This window comes from Limanda limanda, chromosome 3, assembly GCF_963576545.1.
Source record: "Limanda limanda chromosome 3, fLimLim1.1, whole genome shotgun sequence".
In the NCBI taxonomy this organism is placed as follows: Eukaryota; Metazoa; Chordata; class Actinopteri; order Pleuronectiformes; family Pleuronectidae; genus Limanda; species Limanda limanda.
In genome coordinates this window covers 21,555,279-21,580,482 of record NC_083638.1, presented here as the reverse complement: position 1 = coordinate 21,580,482, position 25,204 = coordinate 21,555,279, and the positions used below count along the sequence as shown (strand labels likewise).

The following is a 25,204-nucleotide window of genomic DNA, read 5'->3' as shown; positions in this document are numbered from 1 at the left end:
AACTACGTTCACCTCTCACACAGAGCCGAGTCAACTATCTTGACACACATACACAATAGTGTGATTAGTAAGCAAATAAAGTAGACTATAGAACAAGCGACCATTGGTCCAGATCTCAAAAGGAATTTTTGGCTTACTCATTAATGATTACACGTGGATATAAGTCAACTGAATCTGAATAGCCCTAACCCAACTAGTGGTAGGAGAGAGAATGTCTCTTCCCTCTTCCCTGAGAAATCTGCTCAGTTATCCAGAGTATAACAATTTAATCTCAGCCCAGTGCTTGGTTGGACAAAATTCTGAAACAACCATATTTAAAGGACACATATTTATGTTATAATAACCATTAGATTAGATTAGCATAGATTGGAAGTGAACAGGAGGCGAAAAGGTTAGCCATTGATACATTTAGGGAAGGTATCTGGATCAGGGGACAGATCCAGGATTTGTTTTTATTTTACATACTTGAGGAACTGATATCTATGAGTGTGTGAAGTTTGTTGGCTTGACTGAACTTAAGGGGACTGTTGGGCCTTGGCTGTGGTATGCGCTCTACTGAGTGCTATTCTCACTGCTAGATATTTGGTTGTTTTTTTCATTATCCAGACTTTGGTGTCCTTACTGTGCAGATATGACTGCGGGTAAAATCTGGAGGATTGGCTGCGGAGTTTACTCGCAGTCCTGCTTGCACACATGCACAAAGCTGTTATTGCCACAAACTCTCTTGATATCTTCGTCGATGTCTTCTACCTGTGTGTCAACACTTTTTTACCGGGAGACATTTGATTTCTTTTAGTTTCTTTTTTTATTTTTGCATCTGTCGCTTGTTAAAAACCTAGCGGTGAATCCCCTGCTGTGTTCACACATCGAATTCTCCTGGGTATCTACAGACTTTATACTGAGAGTTCAGGCGGATAAAGTCCCTAGAAACTGCAGAGCGTCTCTCTAGGACATTTGTGTTTACATACTCTTCAGGAGAAAAGACGGAGGACCTGGAGCACGTCTGACAGCAGCTTCAGTCACTCCTCCACCCGCCTGAGGCTCCCACACCCTGACTGGCACACTTTACAGTTTATGTCAATGGTAGGGGAGAGAGAGAGAGAGAGAGAGGGAGGGAGAGAGAGAGAGAGAGAGAGAGAGAGTAGCACTCTCAGGAGTTGTGCATGTGTGGGGCTTCCAAGGGGGGATGGGGGGGCACCTTTGGACTTAAACAGCCCACAGAAAATGTACGGCACTGCTTCTTTTTGTTTTTAGCTGGCAGGGGATAAAATAAACTGGTCCGACCGGTGTGCGTGAAAAACACCAGCACCTTGCCTTGCTCCAGGAAACAACATGGGCAACAGATTGAAAAGGGGGGGGGGGCGGGGTAATGAATACACACACACACGTTTGTACTTCTATCTTAGTGAGGACACTCATTGGCAAAACGCATTCCCCAGCCCCTTACCCTAACCCTACCCATCCAAACGAAATGCCTAACTCCAACTCCAACCTAATTCTAACCCTCAAACCAGGTGTTATCCCCCAAACAGCCCTTTGAAGAGGCGAGGACCGCTGAAGAAAAGTCCTCACTTTCCACGAAATGTCCTCACTCTGTAGGGTCTATGCTTAAAACGGTTCTCAGTAATATACAAGTACAGGGGTACACACACAGACCCACACAGACACACACGAGGCAGGTAGGCAGTGAGCTAAACACACATTTCCACGCAGAAGAGGGGGGGGGGGTGTGGCTGTTACCTCGGAGGTGGAGGAGGGCTCCGGGACGAGTCAGCTCGAGGTCCCCGCTGAAGAGCAGCGAGGTGAAGTCAGAGGGCATCGCACTCCTCCGCGCTGCGGGGGTACCGGGCTCCAGCGGTCGCACCACAGCACACACAACACACACACACACACACACACCGGCCGGTGACGAGGGGTCGAGTCCCTTAGTGTGTCGCCGTCACGGTACAAAGTTAGAACAGCCTCCGGTCGCCGCTCTTCTCTCTCCTGCTCTTCTCTCGCTGTTTATTCCTGGTCGACTGCGGCCGCTGTCACTCAGAGCATCGGAGGACCCGACCCCGCCCACCTGGCCCCTCCCACCGCGCATGTTCCAGCCAGGGGTGTCCAAACTACGGTCCGCGGGCCAACTGCGGCCCGCCATCCATTTTTAATTCGCCCGCATAAAAAAAAATCAAAAAAAAATAATTAAAAAAATTTACAAAAATTAAGAATATATACCAACATTTTTGAAACTAACAATTTAGTAGCACTTAAATGGCATTTACTAATAGCACTTTGTTGTTTTGCTTTATTTTTGAAAAAATTGTACTTTCTTGATTCTTGTTGTTCTGGGTTTGTACCCTCGGGGTTGAATGCACTTATTGTGAGTCGCTTTGGATAAAACCGTCAGCTAAATGAAATGTAATGTAATGTAATGGACTATGGCCCACTGTATTGCACTTTTCAGTTTAGACACTAGGTGGCACCCGACTGACCCCTGACCTGCCAGCTGTCCCGCAGAATGCCGCCACGCCCCCCCGCCCTGAGCGACGCAATTGAGGCACTCCAGGGCAGGGGGGGCGTGAGTGGCCCAGATCTTTGTATATTTTTCTGTATGTGGCCCTCGGGATAAAAAGTTTGGACACCCCGTGAGTCACGCCCACACACGTGACGCATTACGCAGACAGCGACGCAAGGATTGTTTTCTATGACAGGTCTGGATCGTATATGAGCATGTGAAAAAACTTGCTCTGACAATGCTTCTAAAAGATATTTGATAGGTGTGCTTAGACATTTTATCTTTATTTATTCATTATTAACTTTTAATCTAGTTTACCGGCTAATTTAATCATTCCGTAATGTTTAATTTATATATATACTTTTTTACTCTTTTGTCATCTGAAACATTTTTATTATGGTATTTGTGCTCTAATGCGTTGCTTCATTCTTCTATCTTTAGATGCAGTCCATATTATGTTTATATATTTACCAACTCCTTTGCTGATGTCATGTCAACTTTCCCTTTTGCAGGACTGATAAAGGATTATTTTATTACTTGTCATAGATGTATCTATACAGATTCACATGCAAATGGGACCTGTTATAAAAATATTTTTTTAGGGAATGTGATTGGGTGCCTGACCTGTGGCCACTCCCTATTTAAGATGGCTTCTCAGTGTCACAAAAATTTGCCTGATGAAGGTCGAGTACCGAAACATCGCAGCATAATAAGTCACTGATTGCAAGTTGGACAGTGTAGGGGAGCAATTATCGCTGTTTTTTAAAGGATTATTTTATCTATATTATAATACAATAATAAACTTTATTTATATAGCACTGTTCTTAACAATGTTACAAAGTCCTTTCAAGACACTGTGGGAGCCTGAAAGCTCTTTCAGTGTAGGAAGGAACACTCGTCAGACTCTTCAACTAGTCATAATGTAAAATAAATGTAGCATGTTTTTCATAACGCAACTACTCAGTATCCTTTTGCACATTACATGTATTTTATCTGTACAACATATACCAATACATTCCATTATTCCATATTTATGCCTCTTATTTTGATATTTTCTCACATTAACAAATTCAAAATAAACTGGTTGAACCACTTTATCTGATCTTATGTGTTGAGTTGAAGTTCCTCCATCAGTATTCCCCATCAGATCATCAAACGTTTAAAGGAAAATGTTTATCCCATGGTCTCTCATCTTCAAACGATTTTCTACTCACATGTATTTCATTTCGAACAGTACGAACACTGTTTTCAATATACAAGTGTTGATTCTTGCAGAACTGGCTTCAGCATTATAATCTGTTTTTGGGGCGGCTGCTTAAACTAAATTGTCAGCAGTGTATTCATGTGTCCTAGAATCATCTCCCTGTTCGCCCGGTCTCAGCCGACTCATCCTTTCTGCTCTGCTGTTTGTTATTGCTGTTGTTATTTGTTGTCATCTGACCTTTACATTTGGTTATCAATATCGCTTTGTGTTGTAAGAGTTTGTCCTTTCATATCACAAACCGACACAAAACACCTTCCTACAAGTTAGAAGTTGCATTCATCACACAAGGACAGGATGAACAAGAAGGATCAATGATGATCGATGAAAGACTTAAGCCTCTATTGCAGTACAGTGGGGTTTAATGAAATTGATTAGACCCCTGGTTGAATCTAACAATGTAGCCCATACCGACTTTATTCCTTCTCTTTGTACATCAAAAGCAGGTGTACAACAGGCTGAAATGGTAAAAACCCATTAAAGGGCACTTGAAGATAGATGTCAACTCAAGTGTGTAGTGATGTTTATGGTTCACCTCCCCTGACTGTGTTATATTACTATGTATTTTGACTATATACATACACTAAAATGATATCTTGTTGAATCTTTAAACATCCAGCAGTAGTACCACTATATGCTCTCAGAATTGTTGTTTTGTTATTAGCTTTATTTCATTAAGCCCCTTTACATTTGTTGTAAAGTGGACAGTTATTCACTCTTCACTGTTTTTCAGTGCAAAGTCATTTGCTATTATTGAGATGTACATTATGTGTTACATACCTCAGCTTAAAATGTGACTGTTTCATAAGAAGCAACTGTTATTGCATACATCAAAGAGGTTATGTTTTCAACCCTGATGGATCCTGGATACATTTTTTTCCACTTTCTTCAAAACACAGATATTTTCCAACATTTTTTTTTTCTCAGAGATTTATTGATGGATATGGATTTAAAAAAGGCACGTTTATAGGACTAGTATTTATGAGTCAATGCTGTGGAATTTGATGCAGATTCAGAACAAAATCTGAATCTATTGAAATAAAATGTGGTTTCATAAGGGGAACGTTGGTAACTAGGTGCCATTCTAGTATTATCACTGAATTTGAATCTGAGTATTATTTGGCTACTTTTATATACTTACGCATATTGATAAATGTAACTATTATCTGCTACTGGACATGGTTGACAAATTTAAACTGAATGCTGAAGTAAATCATGTTTGATACATAGAAAGGTTTTGGTTTTACAGCCAATGTTTTTTTATCAGATCAGACTGATGCAAATATAACATTTTACTAGTTTCATGAATATTTATTTAGTGAAACAAAAGTATTGCACAGGGTTTAGTCACAGAAGCACAACTATTTGTTTAACAAATATAATGAAGCCTACATACAGTGGCTCACTGCAAAACATCCTTAGATCCTGCTTTCTCTATGCTCTCTCTTTAATAATAACGGATCTGCAGCCATAGAGAGAAATGCTAATAATTTACAGACTTGCAAACATTCAGTCACAAAGCAACATGTTGGTTTTCATTGAAGAGGCAATAAGGCAATAGCCAAAGAGATAACTGACATAAATCACATTTGGACGTCTGACTTTAGAGTAACTTATCAGTCCGCATGAATTTTTCCAGAAGCATTAGTCGATGTCGCTGAGACAGATGGAACAAATGGCCTCTCGGTCGGGCTGTCGCCACCTTGTTTCTTACATTTCAGTCCGAATAAACTGCAGAGTTTCATGAGCATCAGGTCCACAATCTCTTCCTCTTCTGATGGCTGTGAAACATAGAAATAAGATCCTGGTTAGTCCCGGTATCAATATTCCTCCTGAGTGATCTGATCACAAGAAGACAGCGCTAAATACAGGTGTGAATGCACCTGGCACATTTTGGACACACTGGAGATCTAATCCCTCAGAGCACTTTATGTATGTGGTCTGGGATGCATGAAGCCACATTGAGTATTTTTTTGTTTATTCTCTCCCACAAACACACACACACACACACACACAACACACACACACACACACACACACACACACACACACACACACACACACACACACACACACCCCAATGGTCAAATCTTATCTGACTAAATAGATACACTATTTAGTCAGATATAATTTGGTCTGTATGATAAGAAATAGCCTACTTGTGTTTTTGCAGCTGGAAAGTAAGATCCAATCACAAGTTGCCAAAGGAGACACATTGAGGACACATTTTGATTCCAGGTGTGAACTGATGTACATTAATCTGTTTTTAAATGTGGTCAGATCTCTTGGGACGGATTTTAAAACCAGGTCTGAGGGGCCTAACTCAAAGAACATGAATTGATCGAGGTTGTTTCTCTTGATACAACGTTTTTTGAAGAAATGCACAGATACTCTTCACAGTTGGCTGCGTGACAAGTCGACACTGACACCAGCAACATTCAGACTCAGCATGGGTGAGTTACCTTATGATGGATCCGTTCTTGACTGAATGCCACCAGGATGACAGAGATGAAGAGGTTCAACACCACAAAGGTCATGAACGCGATGCAGGAGCCGATGAGGAAAGCTCCGAGCACCGGGTTATAATTCAGAACCTGAAGGAGAAAATACATTATTAAGGAAAGCTCAGCAGGCATAATCTGCTGTGCTACAGTTTGAAAAGTGTCAGACTCACCTCTTCGTAATTAAAAATGCCGAGCTGCAGGCTGACCATGGTCTGCACAGCGTCCAGCAGAGTCCGATAGGAGTACAACTTCCAGCCATACATCAGGTTAGACTGAGAAGAAGAAGGTTTGTGTGTTAATCACCACTTATTCACCACTTCTCCTGCCACATGTTGATGTAGTTGAGTGTGGGAAACTCCTCACAGCAACGGAGTAGGCCAGGAACATGATGGTCATGACCACCAGGAAGCCTGAAATATCAGTCCAGGCTCGCTGCAGTGTGGACGTGATCATGTGCAGCTTGGGGTTCAGTCTCAGCAGGTGCCACAGTTTGACTGTCGCCAACAGCACCAAGAAGGCAATCAGATACCCGAGCACCGCATCAGCCTTGGCCGTCTCATGGAAGCTGGCGTATCTGGAGACAGAGTCAGGTTGTATGGTAAAAGGCCTGTATTTATAAAGCACTTTTCTACTCTGAACCACCACTCAAAGCTCTATGGTCACATTCAATCAGTCACACACACACACATTCATACAGCACTCATTCACTCATACATCCCCATTCATCAACCTATGGCAGGGCAGTTTGGGGATCAGTCTACGTTTTCCAAAGATACAAGTTAAAAATCTGGATTTTTGATTGGGCCTTATGTTACTGTGAGGTGCATGAAATAGCTACATACATTAAAATATTAAACATGTATCATATCACATACCTGTATTAGTTACAATTTATTTGATTAACTACCAGTTTTATGGTTAATATAGCTGGTTAAAAACAATGTATAGGTACTGTAAATCTGACTAATATTCAGTATTAATATAAATAAATAAGAGAAATGCACCGTCATTTTAACACCTGTGTTCAAATACCACATTATGTATTTAAATGTTTTCCTTATTGCTTACTGGTCTTTGTTGTTCTGGTAATAGTCCATGTCCCGTAACCCCAGTAAAGTCCTCTTGATGAAGACGGACAGTGCACTCCAGCTCAGAATGATGATGGCCAGCTCCAGCAGGTTCCACTTACTCTTGAAATACGCCCATTTCTGCAGCTTCATCAGCTTCCCCTGTCAGGACATGAGAAGAGCCTGTGTCACATGTCCAGCTGAGAACCTGTACGCCACATTGTTTCTAGTGGTGGTGGGAAAATAAGGATAACGAATATACACCTGAACAAACATGTAATATATGATAAAGAGGAAGTAGATGGCTTCAGAAGCCATGACAAAAATGTGGAGGCCTCCAGTTGACTGGTAGAGACGCACAATCTGAAGCTCGCTGCGGAACTGAAGAGCTCCTGAAAGAAACACAACATTTCACACACGTCAACACTTAAATCGCTGGGCAGCTCTCACACAGCGGCTGAACATGGACAACGCACCTGTGGCTGCGGACTCCAGCATGAGTGTGACAATGCAAAAGAGGTTGACGTTGGCGTTGTACACAGTGAACTCAACAAAGACGGCCTGGGTGTGCACATCGAACCAGGCGTTGTCATAAAGGTACTGAAGGGATCTGCACAGACAGATAAATTATATGATGTAAACATGACTCAGAACTTACACATCATGAATCAGCAGCATTACCGATTTCAAATGAATCACACCAAGACAATAAGTTAAAGCAAATAATCACACATGGATAAATCTAAATACACAGGTTTAATATATAAACGGAATCACTGTTCATTAAGTTTGTTTGTATTTTGTATCAACTTCAATCAATTATTTACATTATTGATTCCTGTGTAGATTGTTTTGGATGAAACTGGATTTCATCTTTAAATTGACAGAAAATAGATCCATTGCATTTTACTAAACAGTTATATCTTTGAATTCTCTAGTCGATAAAATCAGTCAACTAATGAGTCTTTTCAGTCCTAAACATCTTTATACCATCACCTGAGTTAACATCAGTGGTTTCTTTATGTATTAAGATGTCTACCTGCTAGAATTAGTTAAATCCGGCCCCAGATCCACCACAAACCCTCCTCCTCTGTAGAGCACCACACTGCCCCAGATGGGGAAGGCCCTCAGTTTACGCTGAGACTGGTACGACCACGGATTCTGAAGGGTCACTGAGGTGTTTTCTCCCTCAGACCGGCTCCAGGCTGGACCGTAGGAGCCCATGTCCTCCAGCTCCCACGAGTACGGAGAGTGACACTCCCGAACAGACTGCTGCATGGAACGAGCGACCTGGCAGGAGTTGCTCTTCACCCTCACCTGACGAAGACGAGCGTTACCCACCAGCTTTGAGTTTCCGTCTGTGATGAATCCTTCAACAAAACAAGAATAAATGTTATTTTCTCTGTCCCAGTCAGTCCGAATAAATTTCGATAAGGGTCCTGAAAAAATCGATATAAACACAAGGACAAAGGAGGGAAACTGCAGCCCAAATTTCCAATGATGTAATTTAGCACATTATTTATTTACTAATCAAACTCTTGCATAACTAGACTAGTACACATTTTCATCAACATCCATGAATGGTTCTCTGAGAAATTAAAGAAAATGTTGAATGTTAAAAATGTTAAATTTAAACAAAATTAAGAAAAAAAATGAAATCCTGGATCCACAGCAAACGTTTATGGGTTCTTCCCTTTTTGTGCAATCTTGCTTACAGACAAACAAATGGACAGGGGTGAAAAAACATAACCTCATTGGCAGAAGTCATAAAACATTTTGTCATAAATGCAGATTTGCAAATACTAACAGGGATTTCTGCAATAAAATGATGCAATAAATCAAACTTCACCACAGACTGACCTGGGCGCTCTCCAAACAAGTTGCTCAGCAGAGTCGTGTTTGCCCAGTTGAACATGTCCTGAATGCTCATACTGTCTGAGATCCCTTTACTGAAGCTCTGTCGAATGTGGCGGCTCAGGAAGTAAGCGTTGGGGTCCCTCTGACCGTACGCCACCAGAAGCAGCATCCACATAAATCCCATGTAGGCTGCAACACAAACAAATAGCTCACATCAGCATCTCAAACTTCTGAATTACTTCCTGTGTTGTTATGTATCAAAGTGGATTCTCCTACTTAGAATCTCCCCCATAAGTGCGAAGACTTTCCGCTCTTTAATCATGTTGTTCCTCATCCTCTCGATGTCCGTGGGAGGGGGCGGCTGATAGAAGCTGCATGTGCTGTCTCTCCTCGCCCCCCGCACGGCATACGCATCGTCTGAGGGGGAGAATTTTGTTGAGGTCTGTTAACTGTTCTTCTCACACAAAACAATGCAACAGAAATTTGAAGTGAGGGTTAAAACATACCTGGATTTCTAAGAGTGTCATCTATCTGCGGTTCTCCGTACTCCTCCTGGTCCACTTTCTTCAGGACGAGAGCAAAGAAAGCGGCAAAACCAAGAACCTGTGAGAGGAGAGTTTCAGACTTTAGCAGGAAACATCATAAATAAAAAAAACTTTATTAACCCCACAGGAGGAAATTTGCAGCACTACAGCAGCTATCGAGTGCATTGAGTAGATACATTTTTTTTACACCATCTGTGTATGTACAAGTTAGAATATAACACGTTTAAATGCATATGTATTAATGTGTATGTATATGTTGGACCTGGAAAGGCTTACAAATAGCTATAAAACAATTGATATTTGTAAAAAGTCTCAATAATTACGTGGAATGACATTTTTTATTTAGTTTCTTATTTCAATCTTCTTTAGAATTTGCTACGTCTTGTGTAAAACACTGTGTGACTTTGGGGTTGAAAGGAGCCCTGGAAACATCAGCCTAATAGAGTTTTATTCAACACAAATGACGAACCTTGTTATCTGACCCTTACCTTCAGGGGTTGAGTAATAAAGAGGCTCTCAAAGAAGGAGACCACCATTGAGATGAGCCAGCTTATTGAGCGATCTTTCCCGTACGTCAGCCCGTACATCATGGTGAAGTATCCAGACACACCGCTGGTTGCGATCACCAGTGTCCATCCAACAAAGACAAACCACCAGGGCAGCCCTCCTTTCTTGGCGGTGTCCCCGTTGCTGATGCTCTCTTCTGGACTGGGGCTGCGGTCGGGCTGGTCACCGTCCAGGCCGGATGCTGGCAGGCGGTCCTCCAGGAGACCCTTCATCCCTTGAACCTGCTGCATGGCTCGGTTGTAGCTGTCCGGGTTTGGAAAACGCGAAGGTCCCAGCAGCCCCAGCTCCTTCTCGACATGACGCAGCTGCCTGTAAAGGTATCGGCTGTTGTTGCTCTTCTTCTGAGCTTCATCTGAAGTCTTCTCAGGGCTCCCCCACACACTGTCTTCTGTCCATCAGTTCAAAACAGCATTAGTCAGTTAGGATGTGAAACTGTTCATTTAAAGGTCTCAAAATCTAAACACAGTAAAAAATCTGACCACATTTCTATTTTATTCATTCAGAGGAATTAAATATTCATTTATTTTTCCTTTAAGAGGTTTTTGCATCATTAATTTGTGTGTGAAAATATGTCAATATAAAAACAATTTATCAACTAATTTAGACAAATTACATCATCACTTATCATGTCAAAATCATTCAGTTGGTCTATGACGAGTCTGTTTGCTTGAGAATTTTATAATTTAAAAAAGTAAAAAAGTAAAAGAAAACAAACAGTTTTTCCTATAATTTAATAACCTTTTTCAGCAGAGACTAAACAAAATAATAATAAGGAGTAATTTTTTCTGCTTATCAAAATTAGATTAAACTTCTGTCGAGGGAACATTTTGAAAATATTTTTGTGATATTAACAGATCAACACATTTCTCATCATTACTAGTTTGGTTATTTTATTTCGTAATAGGTCTGGTCCTCCAAATGTAGGAGCTAATAAAACTCATGTCACATGATATCAGGAGCATTGAGAAGGTAACTCACCTAAACTGAGGATCATGGAGTGATCTCTTTTGGAGGCGTCAGAGTAGAAGTCTCCTGCCGCTCTGTTCTGCTGTCGGATGATGTCCTCCACCAGAGACAGCAGAGTGTTGATGTCTGCTTGCTGACGCAGCTCCTGATGAAGGGACAGTGGACTCTTCATGGCCTTTGAGAGCGACTGAGCAATTTTCTTTATGTCCTGGTGTAGAAGAAACAAGATCTTCAGACATGGAGAACAGAGGAGGGACACGGTTTCTGTTCTGGATGCCTGTGGCCTCACCTTGATCACGGTGTCTGCTGTGATATCCTTCAGCTCCTTCTGTGGCGAAGACATCTGTGAGGGAGAAACTCGACGGGTCTTCCCCTGTTTGGACGCGTCTGTTTTACTGGTTTTCTCACGAGGACGAGTGTTTCTGAAGATGCTCACAATAAGGAGATTGATGGGGAACATGATGATTGAACTTTGAACTCCGATCATAACCTGTTGCCAGGTGAACTCGATGTGGCCTGCAAAGTAAAGTGTAACTTTTAATTGGCTCTGAATTAAGGACAGGTTCCTTTAGTCACTCACCACTGTCCGAGACACAGTCAATTTCAGTCTAAAGTAACATATAAATGTGTATATGTCATCACCTACCCAGGTCCATGGTCTGCTCAGATGGGTCTGTCGGGATGCCCCAAAACATAATGCTGGTCAACATGGTGCACAGCAGAAGAGAGAAGCAGCAGGACACTCGCTGCACACGTGTGAAAGTGCTGCACGGAGGCCGACTGATCACAGAGAACCAGATGTGGCCATCGCGGAAATCTTTAGCCGTCTTCATGAAGAACAAGTTACTAGAGAGTGTGGATGATAAATGAGTATGTATTATATGTTGTAACATTTTATTAATGTGTCTTCACTGGGTCAGGTCTCACCTAAACTTCTTCAAATCCATTTCTGTCGCTACAGGGAAGACCTTGTCCAGAGCGCACTCTCCCACATCCACAGCCAGCCACGAGTTGCACAGGAAGTGCCACTTCTGACCACTCTCCAGATCCTGCACCATCACTTTGTTGACATACCTGCACATGACATCAGTTACTATTTGATTATCTGTGCAAACAATAATGAAAACTGACCAACTCCAGCTTAAATAACTAGGTCATAATTTCATCTGCATTTGTTTGTTTGTTACTTAGCGACATAACACAAACTATTTGACAGATTACCTGAATCTTGGTGGAAGGATGTGGTATGAGTCAGGGAAGAACCCATTAGATTTTGCTGCAGATCCAGATCAGGGTGCACATTCAGGCCTTTTTTTTTTTTTCACTTAGTTAAACAGGTATTTCCCACCATTTGTGTTGATTTGTCAGAGAATCATAATAAAGAAAAATCTTGATCTAGTGTATTTAAATGTGGTTTCTTAAGGGGACTGTTGGGCCTTAGGGTGTGAGACCTGAGGAAAACCCCTTACCTTAATGTGATGAAGCAGATCAAGGGGCACATCCAGGAATTCTTTTATATAATTTTACAAACTAGAGGGGCAATTGTATGGTGGAAACCTCCACCAAGCTTCAGGCCCAAACTCACAATGTTAAATAAATGGGGGGGGAAATCCTGGATCTGCCCCCTTTTTAGAGGGGAATAAATAAGTGGATTCTTCCTTGACCCATACATCACTCTCCCACCAAGTTTCAATCAAATTAATTGAGTAGTTTTTGGCATAATCCTGCCGAAAAACAGAGAAACAGCGATGAAAGCATAAACTCCAGAGATTATACATTATTTTGATTTTTTCTTTTATATTTCTAATGTCAGAACTAAACAATCATGCGTGTGATTGGCAGACGTATGCGCTCCATCGAGTGCCTTCCAAGTTTGATCACATCAGAATCTCTAACTCGTACCACGCCGGCTGTTCTCCCGAGTTGTCGTGCCACAGTCTGATGCTCTGCAGATCTCCCAGAGAAAAGTGTGTGGTCAGCAGTATCATGTCCACGCCGCCCCTCTCGAACACAGGTTTCTCATGGTCCGTCAGGTGGTGGGGGTCACTCTCTCCCTCTGTACCCAACAGAGTTATTGTCACCTGAGACAGAAAAGGTCAGTCAAGACGAAGAGAGAACGTTGTCGTCCTAAATGTTGTGCAACAGAAACATCAGACGGATTTTGTTTATGTGACTCCCCCTCAAGTTTCAACAGACACCACTGACCTGAGAGGAGGTGGATGCACCATGCCGATGTCCGGTGCTGACACTCAGCACATAACGATACTCGGCCAGGGGGTCGTTGTCCTCAAGCACTGTTATCTTGACCTACATGTGAATGTGAAGACACAGCACGCAGAGATCAAAGTTTACATCGATTATTTACTCAGAAAATATAGTGTAGTTCATATTTCTTCTTTTAATGCACAAATTGGACCCATCGAGTCAGAATCAGACCAAATGATCTGCCACAATATCTATAATATGGGGAAATACTTCACTGAGAGTTACCTTGGCTGAGTCCTGGATGTCTTTCCTGCGGGCCCACACAACCACCAGGAGATACGCAGCAAAGATGGCCCCCACGAAACACACCACCACGGGATTGTTGGTGAATGTGGCGAAAAGTTCCGCGGTGCGCGACACATCCACCAAGTTGGGCATGACGAAGAAAGAGCTGCCGAAGAAAGTCAAGTGGTTACAGAGGCACTGAGTGACCAAAGGCGTGGTGAGCGGGCCAACCTGTAGGGGAAAGAAAAAAGAGAAGTAGCCAATCAAACTCCACAGCTCCCTTCTTAATGTTGCACTGCTGCATGCACGTGTATTTGTTTTTCACTCACCCTGCAGCCATCTTCACTCCAAGAAGAGTCCGTCTCATTCCAGTATTTGCACTGAGCAGCGATGGAAACCACTGTGACAGTGGTGTTGATGGATTTGATGCCTGCTTCTACAATGGGCTTCATCACAAGGTAGTGCACACCAACGTCTGCTGTTCTGTCACTGGGACTCAGCACCCAGGTGTATTTCTCCTCTGTTTTAAAACAACAAATGATTGTGTATGAAAAACACGCACACATGCAGATAAACATGTGTTTAGTGTGTGATTATCAAGGAATGGATCCAGTGAGTACATTTTAAATATTACTTTATAAGTTATAATTTGATTTTACCTTCTTTGGTATTCTCTAGAGGGAGCTGAGTTTTAGCAACATAATTCTCCTCATTTGGATAATCTTTATATCCCAGGTACAACATGAAGGAAATGTTATCAGACGGCTCCATTTTCAGCACCAGTGTCACATCCGGCGAGGGGACGTCGATTATTAACGTGCTGAAATTGGCGAGGTCAAGGATCGTGCTGTTCTCCTGCCCAACGTCAGGCCTTGGAAGGAAAATCTGAAGACCGAGAAATAAGAAACACATTATTTTAAACAATCTGTCAATGTTATCCTGAAGAACCAAAAGTATTTCAACAAAATAAAGATTACCTCAATCTCATCAGGTAAGTTCTCGACAGGAATGACCGTGCCGTTGACCCTAGTGAGAGACACTGATCCTACAGTTCCTGTGATGTTTCCCTCCTTCCAAGAATATGGATTCTTCTCAAAGCTCATCATCTGAAGGGAGGTAAACATACATTGGTGTATAAATAAGACAAAATGCTGCATTAGCAAACCAAACCGAATCTGATGATACAAGTTTCACTCTTTTTGTTGCCAACGTGATTCAGTCTTTTTGAGATGCAATCATTTCTCCTGATATTGAATATAGTATTCTCAAAAGGAAATTGACCCAAGAGAGGGCAAACATTAAGGGTACGGAGGCAGATTGGTATCTGGTGCAAATAAAAACTTGAGACACATTGGTTTTCTGTTGCATATAATAACTGGTCTAAGCACAATGACAATAATATGAATATGAATATGAATAGCCTTATTTGTATAGCATCTTTTGAATTGAAGTTACAAAGTGCTTTATAATAAAACAGATAATGCAAGTAATGAAATCCAAAACATAAAATGTACCGAGATAAAAACTATAAATGTTAAAATGAAAGCCTGGCAGCAGCGGGTTGTGTCAGTTGTGATTTTTAGATGTTCAGCTATTATATAATCTTGTCCTGGACATATCCACGCAGAGCCACTTAAACACGACTTGAAAAGGACCAAACAAAGAGTATGATGATGAACCTCAGGCTCTGATTGGCAACTTGTAATTCACTGTAAATGTTTCTCTCCCTTACCCTGACATCCACCAGCTCATCTGAAGAAACAACGTCTTCCGGCAGTCGAGGGAATGAAAACCTGGACGAGCTGCTCTTCTGTACGTTTATATCTTGTGTCTGCATCGTTTCTGGAAATACTCTGCAGAAAGACCACGTCAGAATCATTTAAGTGATTTCAGCAAATATCAGTTGAGTGTTCTGTAGATGATCCGTACACGTTCACGTCCTCTCTTTACCTGTTGACATACACGCTGATCTGACCAGAATCAATGATGGCAGGCTCTCCATCCATCTTTTTATTATTCAGCAAAGCACTTTGTACGTTGTTTATCCCAGTCAGGAGAAAGTCTGAGACTTTTTTCTGTAGAAAATATTTGATCTGTTTTGAGAGGCTTGTTCAAAAAATGAACAAAAATAACTGCCTGTGTTATTTTTCTTACATTCGTTGAAACATTCAAAATATTACTGGATGCTTCAACTATTGGTGTAGCTGCTTTCACAACTCCTCCCTCGTCCCTGTCGTCCTGAGTAATACTGATGGTGTTGAGGGAGGCGCTGAGGTCGACCAGCAACAAACCTGCTTCTTCCTGGAGAAGAAATACGGGAAAGATCAGAGTTGATCAATGTCCAACTTTCAAAAGAGCTGGTGAAACAAGTATTCCACTGAAACCAACACATTTAATTTATGAAGTGACTTTTCATTTATTCTATTTATTCAAGATTTCAGGCTGAGAACAACATTTTAACATTTCTAATACCCTTGTTGCTTCACTTGTTGCAAAGTCACCTTCAAAATAATCTGCAATTTTTCTTTCCTTCTTTATTTAAGTTAAGACCTAAATTGATTCATAATGGATTTCTTATGTGATTGGTGAAAAGAAAGGAAATCATAAAGGTTAATGTTGTTTTATTTGAAAGGGAAAGGTTAACATCAGATGTCTCTACTTCCTGCTCTTTTTTTCATGGATTGAGTATAAGTGTATTGTTGTGGTTTTTTTTCGCAAAACGTTTTTGGGATCACAAAATTAATGAAATAAGCTCAAATTAAACTTCCACTCCCATTCACTAAAAAACATTATTGTTTATCAAACAAAGGCTTTGATAAAGCATTTAGTTTTGGATGCTGCAGGATAGTGAGTGTTAAAGATTGTCAACATGTCCTAAGCTGAAATATTAAGGCTAGGAGACAATTAACTCTTATTTTTTGTAATTCACTAATCAGATATTCATGCACTGATGTGTAATCACTGATAATTACCATTACGTATTTACTGTACAAACTGTTGCCTGCACAGCATCTTCTTAATGGACAAAGTTTGTGAATGAATTGCTATATTTTATTATCCAAAAGATTTTTTTGAACATGACATAAAGCTTTGTACTTGAGCAGCGGGAGTGAGCTCATCCGAGCGCTGGGTGAGTCCAGCCACAGCTCGGGCCGTCACTTGCACTTCCTGCGTTGTGTTGGAGGGGGCGTCCACCAGCACTGTGGCCATTTTGGTCAGCATTGTCTCTCTGAGCTGTAAGAAAGAGAAGCACAGATTGATATAATGACGCTCTCCGCTCACTCACAACACGAGCAGGAGCATATGAGCATGTTTCTGCAGCTTCAACCTCGACTGTTACCTTCGTCCTTGCATCCTTCTGATCTTGGCCGACCTCCGTATTCAGCATGTCAGACACTGAGGTGAACATTTGTCCGAGTGCTTCCCCAGAGAGCAGGCCTTGCTCCTCTAACTGAGTCACAGTGTCCTGCACTGCAGACTGAAGAAACTCCACTGAGGAGCTGGACTCACTTCTTCTTACCTTCAGTGAGACAAACAGAATCAATCTGAATTATTCCACTTCATAATGTTCCTGATTCTCTCTCTAACCTCTGTGATTACTGGCTGATGATGACAAACCTGAGCAGTGACAGTTGTGGTAACTTTCTCATCTCCATTCTTCACTGTCACCACAACAGACAAGCTGTAATCGTTGTTCTTATCTCCGAGTGGCAGGAAGACAGATTTCACCTCATTTGCATTACTGCAGCGCAGATGTTTTCCTGAAAGACAAAAGAAACGATTTAATAAAACTGGGTCTTTTTTATTTATCTACATTCATGCTGCTTAATGGGCACAAATCAAGATTAACCCCAAACACAAATTTAAGGTCCAAAACCCATTTTAGCCATAATAACTCACAGTCAATAGATTCTCTTTAGTTTCTTTTGGTAAAATGAAAGAGGCATTACTTTATTTACATAAAAAGTTTAGATCCCTGTATTAATAACCAAACAGTTTTCTTATTCTTATATCATCATACAACAATCAATATGAACCTGATGAATAAATGATAAAATAAACTGTGCACAATGCTGATTAAACTTACCTGCAGCCCTTTGAGGCCCATTCCCTATACTTTTAACACTTAATTGTACATTTTTCACCTCCCACCATATGTATTCTCCTCTCCCTTCTGTCTCTTTGTCTTTGCTTTTTGTTTGTTTAACACTGACTCAAAAGATCCATCACAATCTCACCTGTGTCAGTCGTGAAGCAATAAAAACAGCCTTCAGAGCAGAAGGAGCTCGGTTTGCACGTGATGTCAAAAGCATCAAGAACCGTCCCTGATGTGGGAGAGATGCTACACGAGGGGGGGCTGGGGCCCGTCGGAGCATCGGTTTGGATGGCAGCTGGTTCAGTCGGCTCAGGGTTCGGTACTGGTAGAGTGAACCTGGCAAATCCTGCCTCCTTCTCGCCTGGAAAAAAACAACAACCGTAAGATTCTGTGTTTCTTAAGACCTGTAGCCCCGACTGTGGGAGGAAAACGCACCGTAAGCAATCACTATGATGTTTCGCAGTTTCTCCCTTGAAACTTTCAGATGTTGTTTGTGTACAGTATATTCAGTGCCGCCCTCCTGCTTCTCAATAGGGGGCCTCCATCCTGCTCGCCTGTAACATGGAGCAACGGTACCCTGCGAAAAGAACAATCACTTTACATTAGTTTGACACATTAATCTCTTATTTAAAAACACTTAAAAAAACATGAAATTGCTATTTCAGACCCACATTCAGAGGTTTGGGGTCCTCAATGTACCAGTCCACGTCGGGACAAGTTGTGTCACAGCTAAGTTTCAGCTTTACATTGTCGTTCACGTCTATAGAAGCACAATTATCACAACTGCAAGAAGAAACATAACCTGTTATTTAGTTGCAGAGTTTGTGGCTTCTAAAAATGACAAACGTTTAAGCTTTAAATTTATCCTCTGAATTTCTTTTGCATGCTATTTGTGTGGAGCACTGCAAGAATTTTAGAATAACTTTTCCTTAAAAACTTGCAAACAGTCAACAGAATTAATATTTTTTAACATGTTAGATAATTTTCTTTCTGAATGGTGACATGTTACCTGATTTTGACGTTTGTGAATTCTTTAGGAGCAACAGTGATGCATTTTGAAGCCCAACCAAGTTCACCCCATTTCCTAAACAAGCTTCTTTTTTTCACATTGAAAACGTATTTGTTAAATTCAAAGGGATTAGGAAGGCAATCTTTTTCGATGACGTGAAGCAGATCCATTGTTTTGTTTCTGCATTTGCAGTTTCCTCCTGTTCGGGAAAGAAGCAGAGGCCAACTTTAAAAAAGCACTAAAGAGATTGTGAATCACAGAATTAGTGGGAACAGACAAAATGACAGAAACACAATGAGACCCAGGAGAACTTCAGCAAGAAAACAATAACCTCAGAAACGGCCCTCCAAGAAAAGGATTACTTATTTTACACAGTGAGTGTCTTTACATGTGCAGGAGTGTCCAAGCTTTAATCCAGAGTGAAATTAAACAGAAAATCTGATGTTTGCTGAACTGTACTGGTGCTCTTATCTTCTATTACTGGTGATTGGACGGGGAAACCAAATCTAGCAGTGTGAAAAATAAAGCAGTGTCAGCACAGCCAGAAAATAAACACAATGAACCTTGTGGTGTCTCCAGGTACAGAGTCATTGTCTCCTGCTTTGCGTGAAACAAATAAATTCTAAATGTTTTTTGATGATTTCCAAATATCCCTTTACAATAATTTAGTACATTTTAACAACCCATTAAAAGATAAAATTAATGAGTTCAGTGGGTATAAGGATTATTGCCATTTGAATGCACTAGATGACCCACATTTGGGCTTTGGAGCAGATCACCAGACCTCAAAAGCTGACTACTTTTTCCCACTGGCTTGTTACTCTATATCCTCGTGGAAAAAGCTGCACAAAAATGTTCTCACTATCAAAAAATTGAGAGCATTTCAATTAGCTCCTCTAATCGTCTCCATTATTGTAATCATGGTTTAACTGGTACGATTAGACTCAATTAAAACATCTGTGGTCAATGAGTTGTACTTACTGCACCTCCATGCAAACGCAAGCCCTTCACTGGGTAATGATTCTATTCCATTTACTGTCAGTGTGACACTGTTAGCGTAGTTGATCACAGTGGCAGGAGCAGCAGCTATTTTCAAGTTGGGAGAGTCAGGAACGCTCGTATCGTCTGTCTGTAGATCAAAACTCAGTCAGCAACAAGCACATGCACACATATTGATCATTTTATCTAAAAAACACAATCCATCTGTGCACAAATTATTATTGTTTGATACCATTCAACATACCATGTTTCCAAGTTCATCTGGTGAAAAGTCTGAATAATTCTTACAAGCCTCGAGTATTTTCTCCAAGTCCACGTCCACATCAGAGGCGGAAAAGGCGTTTGCGGCTCGAACTTCAACTTTAAACAACCCTGTATGAAAAGAGTTTTAAGTATGTTTTATTGTCATAGCATAATTATTTTTCATTTAATTACGAAACACTTAAAGCTTCAGGTACCCTCTAACGAACTGGAGAACGTATACTCTTGTAAGCTGCCGTTGAGCATGTCTCTGGTCTCAGACAAAGTTTCCCAGACTCCAGTGAGGTTGAAGAAAAGCTGCACAGGGGCCCCTCGCTCCAATGAAACCCTGAAGATGACTTCTGAGGAGGCTGGACACTCGCTGTCCTCTGACATCACTGAGGCCTGCAGGCCTTCCACAGGCTCCAGCAGACACAGCTCCAGGTCAGTGGACACTGAGCAGGCTGTGACCCTATTGGAAGCAGTCAGAGTCAGGTTGTGGCAGCCGTTGCCAAGCGTCTCTGCCACACTTGAGTTCAGTGTAATGTTGTGGGGTTCAATCCCTCTGTCCACTGATGTGTTTGCCACCACATAGTCCTCACGTTGAATCGTGTAGGAAACATTTGTACCTGTTGAAAAGGATCAGGGGAATCAAGTTATATATGTGTTTGTATGATAAACAGTTTATTAGAAGCATTTTGTTCACTTCTTTTTTTATTTAGTCACCTGCTTCAACCATCAACTGAACTTGAACGGGTCTGCCATACAGCGCAGTGCATTTACCGCCATCTGCTGACTCGTTCCTGCTATAGCACCTGATCTCTTTAAACTCTCCAACAGGCTCCTGGATGGTTATGGCTTTCTGAGCTGCAACGTGCCAGTCGCTGGTGGTGCACTCCACCACAACCATGAAAACACCAGGGCGGGTGAATTTGTGAATGATGGAACTCTCCATCCTGTGAGAGAGGTCAAATAAAACTCAACTCACTATGAATGCAGTTCCACTATCAACATCTGTGGAATATCTACTGTATTTGATTGATGGGTTTACTCACTCTTCCGGGCTGTACGGATCAATAGTGTGGCCGTCTCCAGCGTTCACTGTGCACGTCAGGTTTCCCTGAAATGGATGGAGGAGCCACTTCACTGTGATGGTGACATTATCAAAGACAGCCGCCAGTTTGCTCATCAACAAGTGGAGTCCTGGGAGGAAATCACAGTGTTGGTTTATGATCATGGAAACTTGGCAGCAGATATTAATAAAAAGAACAAAAGCGATCACTCTGCTATTTACACCACTGACACAGTTGTTTGAATTAATCATCAAATGGTGAGACTACATGGTGGTAAGACAAGAAATCCACAAGTCAGAGTCGAAAAAAGAGGAACACGAGACATGGGGTAAAAAGTCTGAGGGCAACAACAATAACAACCACAAGTTTAATTAATTTCCAAAAAGGAGTGAGCTAAACATGTAAAGTAATTCAATATATTGGTATAAGAATAGAAGAGAATAGGAATTTAGTGTTCACCTCAATGGAAAACTGTCTTTGCTTCTCCAATAAATAAGCAACAACATGAAGACAGATAATCATAAAAAAATTAACAATGACAGACAGAGTCATAAAAACAAGCAACAATAGTAAACGGTCTGTATTTATATGGCACTCTTCTAGTCTGATGACCACTCAAAGCACTTAACAGTAGAGTTTTTTATTACACACACACATTCATACAGTGCATCTATGTGCAGCACTTTAATCTATGAGAAGAGGCAATATGGGGTTCAGTATCTTGCCCAAGGACACTTTGGCATGCTTAACGGGGAAGACTGGGATTGAACTGCCGACCTTGTGGTTGGAGGACGATTGCTCTAACCCCTGAGCTGTAGCAGCCTAATTTACAATATAACTTACAATAGAAACAACAACATGCCAATTGTAGAACAGGCACATACACAGTGTTGTTATGCACACAAAAAGTTCCTGTCACATCCTGTGGATTGTTATGTCACAGTTTGTGGAGCTTCTACAGCGCCTCAAACTGTCTGAGGAGAGGATGAGAGCTAGGGTACTTCTCATTTTCTCCCTCGTCCTCTCAGTAAAGAGTTGGGTCAAGGGCTTTTAAAGTTCTCTGACTTTTTAGCTTCCCTTTGAGACAATCCTGGAAAGTCATTTGTTCCTGGATCTGCAAGTGACCGTACCAGGCAGGAAGATGAAAAGTAAAAAAAAAAATTTGTGCATAAATTCTAAAATGTCCTACACAACTGAGTCTTCATACAAACAAAATTAGTGTTTTCAGAGACGCTCAACTGATAATCAAGATCATTGCTCTCTATTATTATAGAGAGCAAAAGTCTACGTATAGTGGAAGTAAAAAAAAGTCAAGCGTCTGACCGTGTTTGCAGTGGTACTCTACAGACAGGTAACTTCCCAGCGCAGGACATGGTTCACCAAAAGAGCTCAGATCCACTGGAGCCTGACAAGCCTGCAGTCCGTGGCAATTGGCTGGAATGAGACAGAAATCAAGTAGGTTCTAATAGGTTTATTAAAAAAACATGACACAGTTCAACCATCATCCTATTGAATATATATACTATCTTCTTTCTTATGACCCTCTACTAAAAAGGGGATAAAAGCTTTTCGTAAGAGGTGTATTAACAATAAGGAGAAACCCCAACTGTTTGCTCACTCATTGTGTGAACTCCTCCAGGACAGCTCCACACTGACATGATTGTGAGTTTAACCTAAAGCCCATTATTCAGCTCCCAGGAGGGGATTTGTCTGAGGTCTTTCCTGGCAGAGTAATCCTATAGTCTGCAGTCATAGGGCAATCAGTCTTTTTATGTTTGACACAAAGAACATAACAAAAAGCATAGTTTGCTGTTCTATCAGTATGTTTATCTTGTCTTTTAACAAAGCCAAATATTTTCCTGTAGATATTTAGTGTAAATACAAATATGCCTTTGCCAGTTAATACCCAATTATTCATGAGAGCTAACCCTGTCAAATAAAGGAAGTGTAACCAAATCTATCAGACATTTATTTTTCTACTTATTACTATCATAGCCAGAACAGAACATATTACATGTACTATTAATGAAAAAATACATTAGATTTACAATAATTTAGTATGGTAGAACACAGTCCTGTTTCATTTTAATCAAGCTTCACCCAAATATCACACACTCGTATATATATCAGTTGTATACCATGTATATACTATTTTCTTATCAATATCCATTAATTTTCCGATGGGATATCAGTGAAAACATTTTTAAAAAGGCCGATGTGGATCCACCCCCTGATCTGGAGCCCCAACAATATTAAATGAGTTCCTCTCTGACCCAAACCTCATCTCACCAGCAGGTTCCGTGGAAATCTGTCCAGTTGTTTTTGTGTAATCTCGCTTAAAAAAAACATACCAACCACCCAACAGACAAACTGACAGGGGTAAAAGTACCTGTGACTGAATCCACCACATCTATCCAGCTGCACTCCTCCTGCGAGGACGTGGGCGACGCTGTCAGTTTGGATCGGCAGTAGTGAACCGTCTTCCGACCGTAGAAGCTGTCGTCAATCTCGATAACTTGACCAGAACCACACTGCAGTGTCGCATTTTGACCATCACATGCAATAGATCTCCCGGAATCTGAGAATTTAAAAAAATGAATAAAATAATTAAAGAATAATACAAGGGGAGCAAACACATCATAAGTTTTAATTCTGTATGTATATTTATATTTAGGGCTGCGTACCAAACTGGCAGATGAAGTTGAATTCCTGGCTGCAGTTCGCTGTGGCTTCCCACTGGAAACCTGAATGACTGAGGACATATCCACAGGCTGCTTGTGCAACTGGCACGTTCACCCAGTTACTGTAGCTGACATCTGAGCTGTCCAGCCACGCAAGGGAACCTGAGAAAAGTGGATTAAATTCCCTCAAATTACTGACATCAAACTTCGGTTTTATATCCTGCAATTCACGCATAAATGCTGCAGAGGATGTTCAGACAAGGTCCTAAGTTATTTGTTAAGATGTGATTAGGGATCGTAAAACAACAAAGCCTCAGACTGGGCTGCTGAGGGAAAGATAAGGACTCGTTCTCCGGGAAGGGAAATAAAGACACGTTTGTAAATCAGGCCACTTGACAGCGAGCCTATTGACAAGTTCACATGAATGGGGAGATATCTGTCATAACACCTGCTGGTGGAGGAAGATATCCAACGCCTTCCATTCATGTCAGTGACAAACACATTTCACATGCGGACTCCAATAATGACAGCAGTTGATCTGATTTCTAACTTTAAAAGAGATTTAACGTTTATCACAAATTTGTTGTTCAAAAAATTTATATAAAACCTAATTAAATCATTTTAACACTGCTTCCTCTGCAACATGTCCTCTCACCCTCAGTGGCAGCAGCCTCCAGCGTGAGGTTTGGAGCGGCAGGTGCCAGCCCAAGCCACCAGTCCTTCTCTGGCTCCAGGTGTTTCTGCAGGAACTGCTGAGCTTCATCGTTCAGGATGAAGGCGAGGTGTCCACCGCCCCGCTCACACCATCCCTGGGCACTCAGAAAGGGCTGCTGCAGACCCACAAACTCGTAGCAGGAACCGTCAAAGCCCTCCTGGTGTTCTGGACAGGATAAAGTCTCAGTGTCGGCCTCAGCAATAGAACTCTGGCTGAGGAAGAGGATCAACAAAGTCAGTGTGGGGAAAGCAGTGCTGTCCATCTCTGTCTCTGCATCTGCACACTGCTCAGACTCTCATGGTAACACTTCTTTAAAGGGGACTGACGTCAGCCACCGTGACTCTGACCAGCCCTTGGGGATCAGGATGGCTTCTTTGACAGCTGCCCACCTTTGTGTTTTGGCCATTATTGTTGTGCACAAACAAAGCTCAGTGAAAAGGGACATGACAACTGTCAACAGCCAGTGATTGCTCCGTTGCCTCCATTACTGCAGAGCTCCACAAGCTGCAGGGTGAGATAAGCTTCTCATTCAGACCCGTTGCTATGAAAATGTCAAACTGAACTTTGAAGCCACCATCTGGTTGTAACTGCCTCATGGGCCTGAGGATGTTCACACAGAAGGTTTCTGTGTTAAAAA

The 25,204-nt window shown here is 41.5% G+C and overlaps 2 protein-coding genes across 3 annotated transcripts in view; both read right to left on the bottom strand.

The window, feature by feature from the left end:
* nfat5b (nuclear factor of activated T cells 5b) overlaps positions 1 to 2,001 on the bottom strand; it is a 32,755-nt gene extending 30,754 nt beyond the window's left edge. For both annotated transcript variants that reach the window (XM_061068787.1, XM_061068788.1), the window contains exon 1: positions 1,741 to 2,001. In XM_061068787.1, the coding sequence (XP_060924770.1) occupies positions 1,741 to 1,819 (79 nt within the window). In that variant the 5' untranslated portion in view covers positions 1,820 to 2,001. The remainder of the gene's footprint in view (positions 1 to 1,740) is intronic.
* Positions 2,002 to 5,374: 3,373 nt separating this feature from the next.
* LOC132998144 (polycystin-1-like protein 2) lies at positions 5,375 to 24,829 on the bottom strand. Its single transcript, XM_061067644.1, has 41 exons — positions 24,508 to 24,829; positions 23,856 to 24,014; positions 23,561 to 23,749; positions 22,495 to 22,605; positions 21,154 to 21,301; positions 20,825 to 21,054; positions 20,317 to 20,727; positions 20,103 to 20,230; positions 19,841 to 19,988; positions 18,860 to 19,058; positions 18,522 to 18,633; positions 18,286 to 18,427; positions 17,993 to 18,211; positions 17,373 to 17,515; positions 17,095 to 17,274; positions 16,851 to 16,988; positions 15,909 to 16,055; positions 15,705 to 15,829; positions 15,487 to 15,607; positions 14,732 to 14,860; positions 14,414 to 14,639; positions 14,084 to 14,274; positions 13,755 to 13,985; positions 13,470 to 13,571; positions 13,167 to 13,345; positions 12,192 to 12,338; positions 11,911 to 12,110; positions 11,554 to 11,780; positions 11,261 to 11,472; positions 10,220 to 10,688; positions 9,693 to 9,789; positions 9,463 to 9,603; positions 9,190 to 9,375; positions 8,369 to 8,699; positions 7,806 to 7,939; positions 7,594 to 7,721; positions 7,331 to 7,491; positions 6,626 to 6,836; positions 6,433 to 6,534; positions 6,221 to 6,352; positions 5,375 to 5,539 (listed from the first exon to the last, which is right to left on the bottom strand). Exons 1-41 carry the CDS (start codon positions 24,827 to 24,829, stop codon positions 5,375 to 5,377), a joined length of 7,473 nt encoding a protein of 2,490 aa, XP_060923627.1.
* Between the last annotated feature and the right edge of the window lie 375 nt (positions 24,830 to 25,204).

What these genes read in the sequence shown, in the direction of transcription:
- LOC132998144 (XM_061067644.1), bottom strand. Translation starts at nt 24,829, where the DNA reads ATGGACAGCACTGCTTTCCCCACACTGACTTTGTTGATCCTCTTCCTC. An exon ending in TGCGTTTGCATGGAGGTGCA is followed by an intron (nt 19,059 to 19,840) that starts GTAAGTACAACT and finishes TTTCCCGAACAG; the next exon opens with GAGGAAACTGCAAATGCAGA. An exon ending in ACTTACCTGATGAGATTGAG is followed by an intron (nt 14,640 to 14,731) that starts GTAATCTTTATT and finishes CTCGGTCTTCAG; the next exon opens with ATTTTCCTTCCAAGGCCTGA.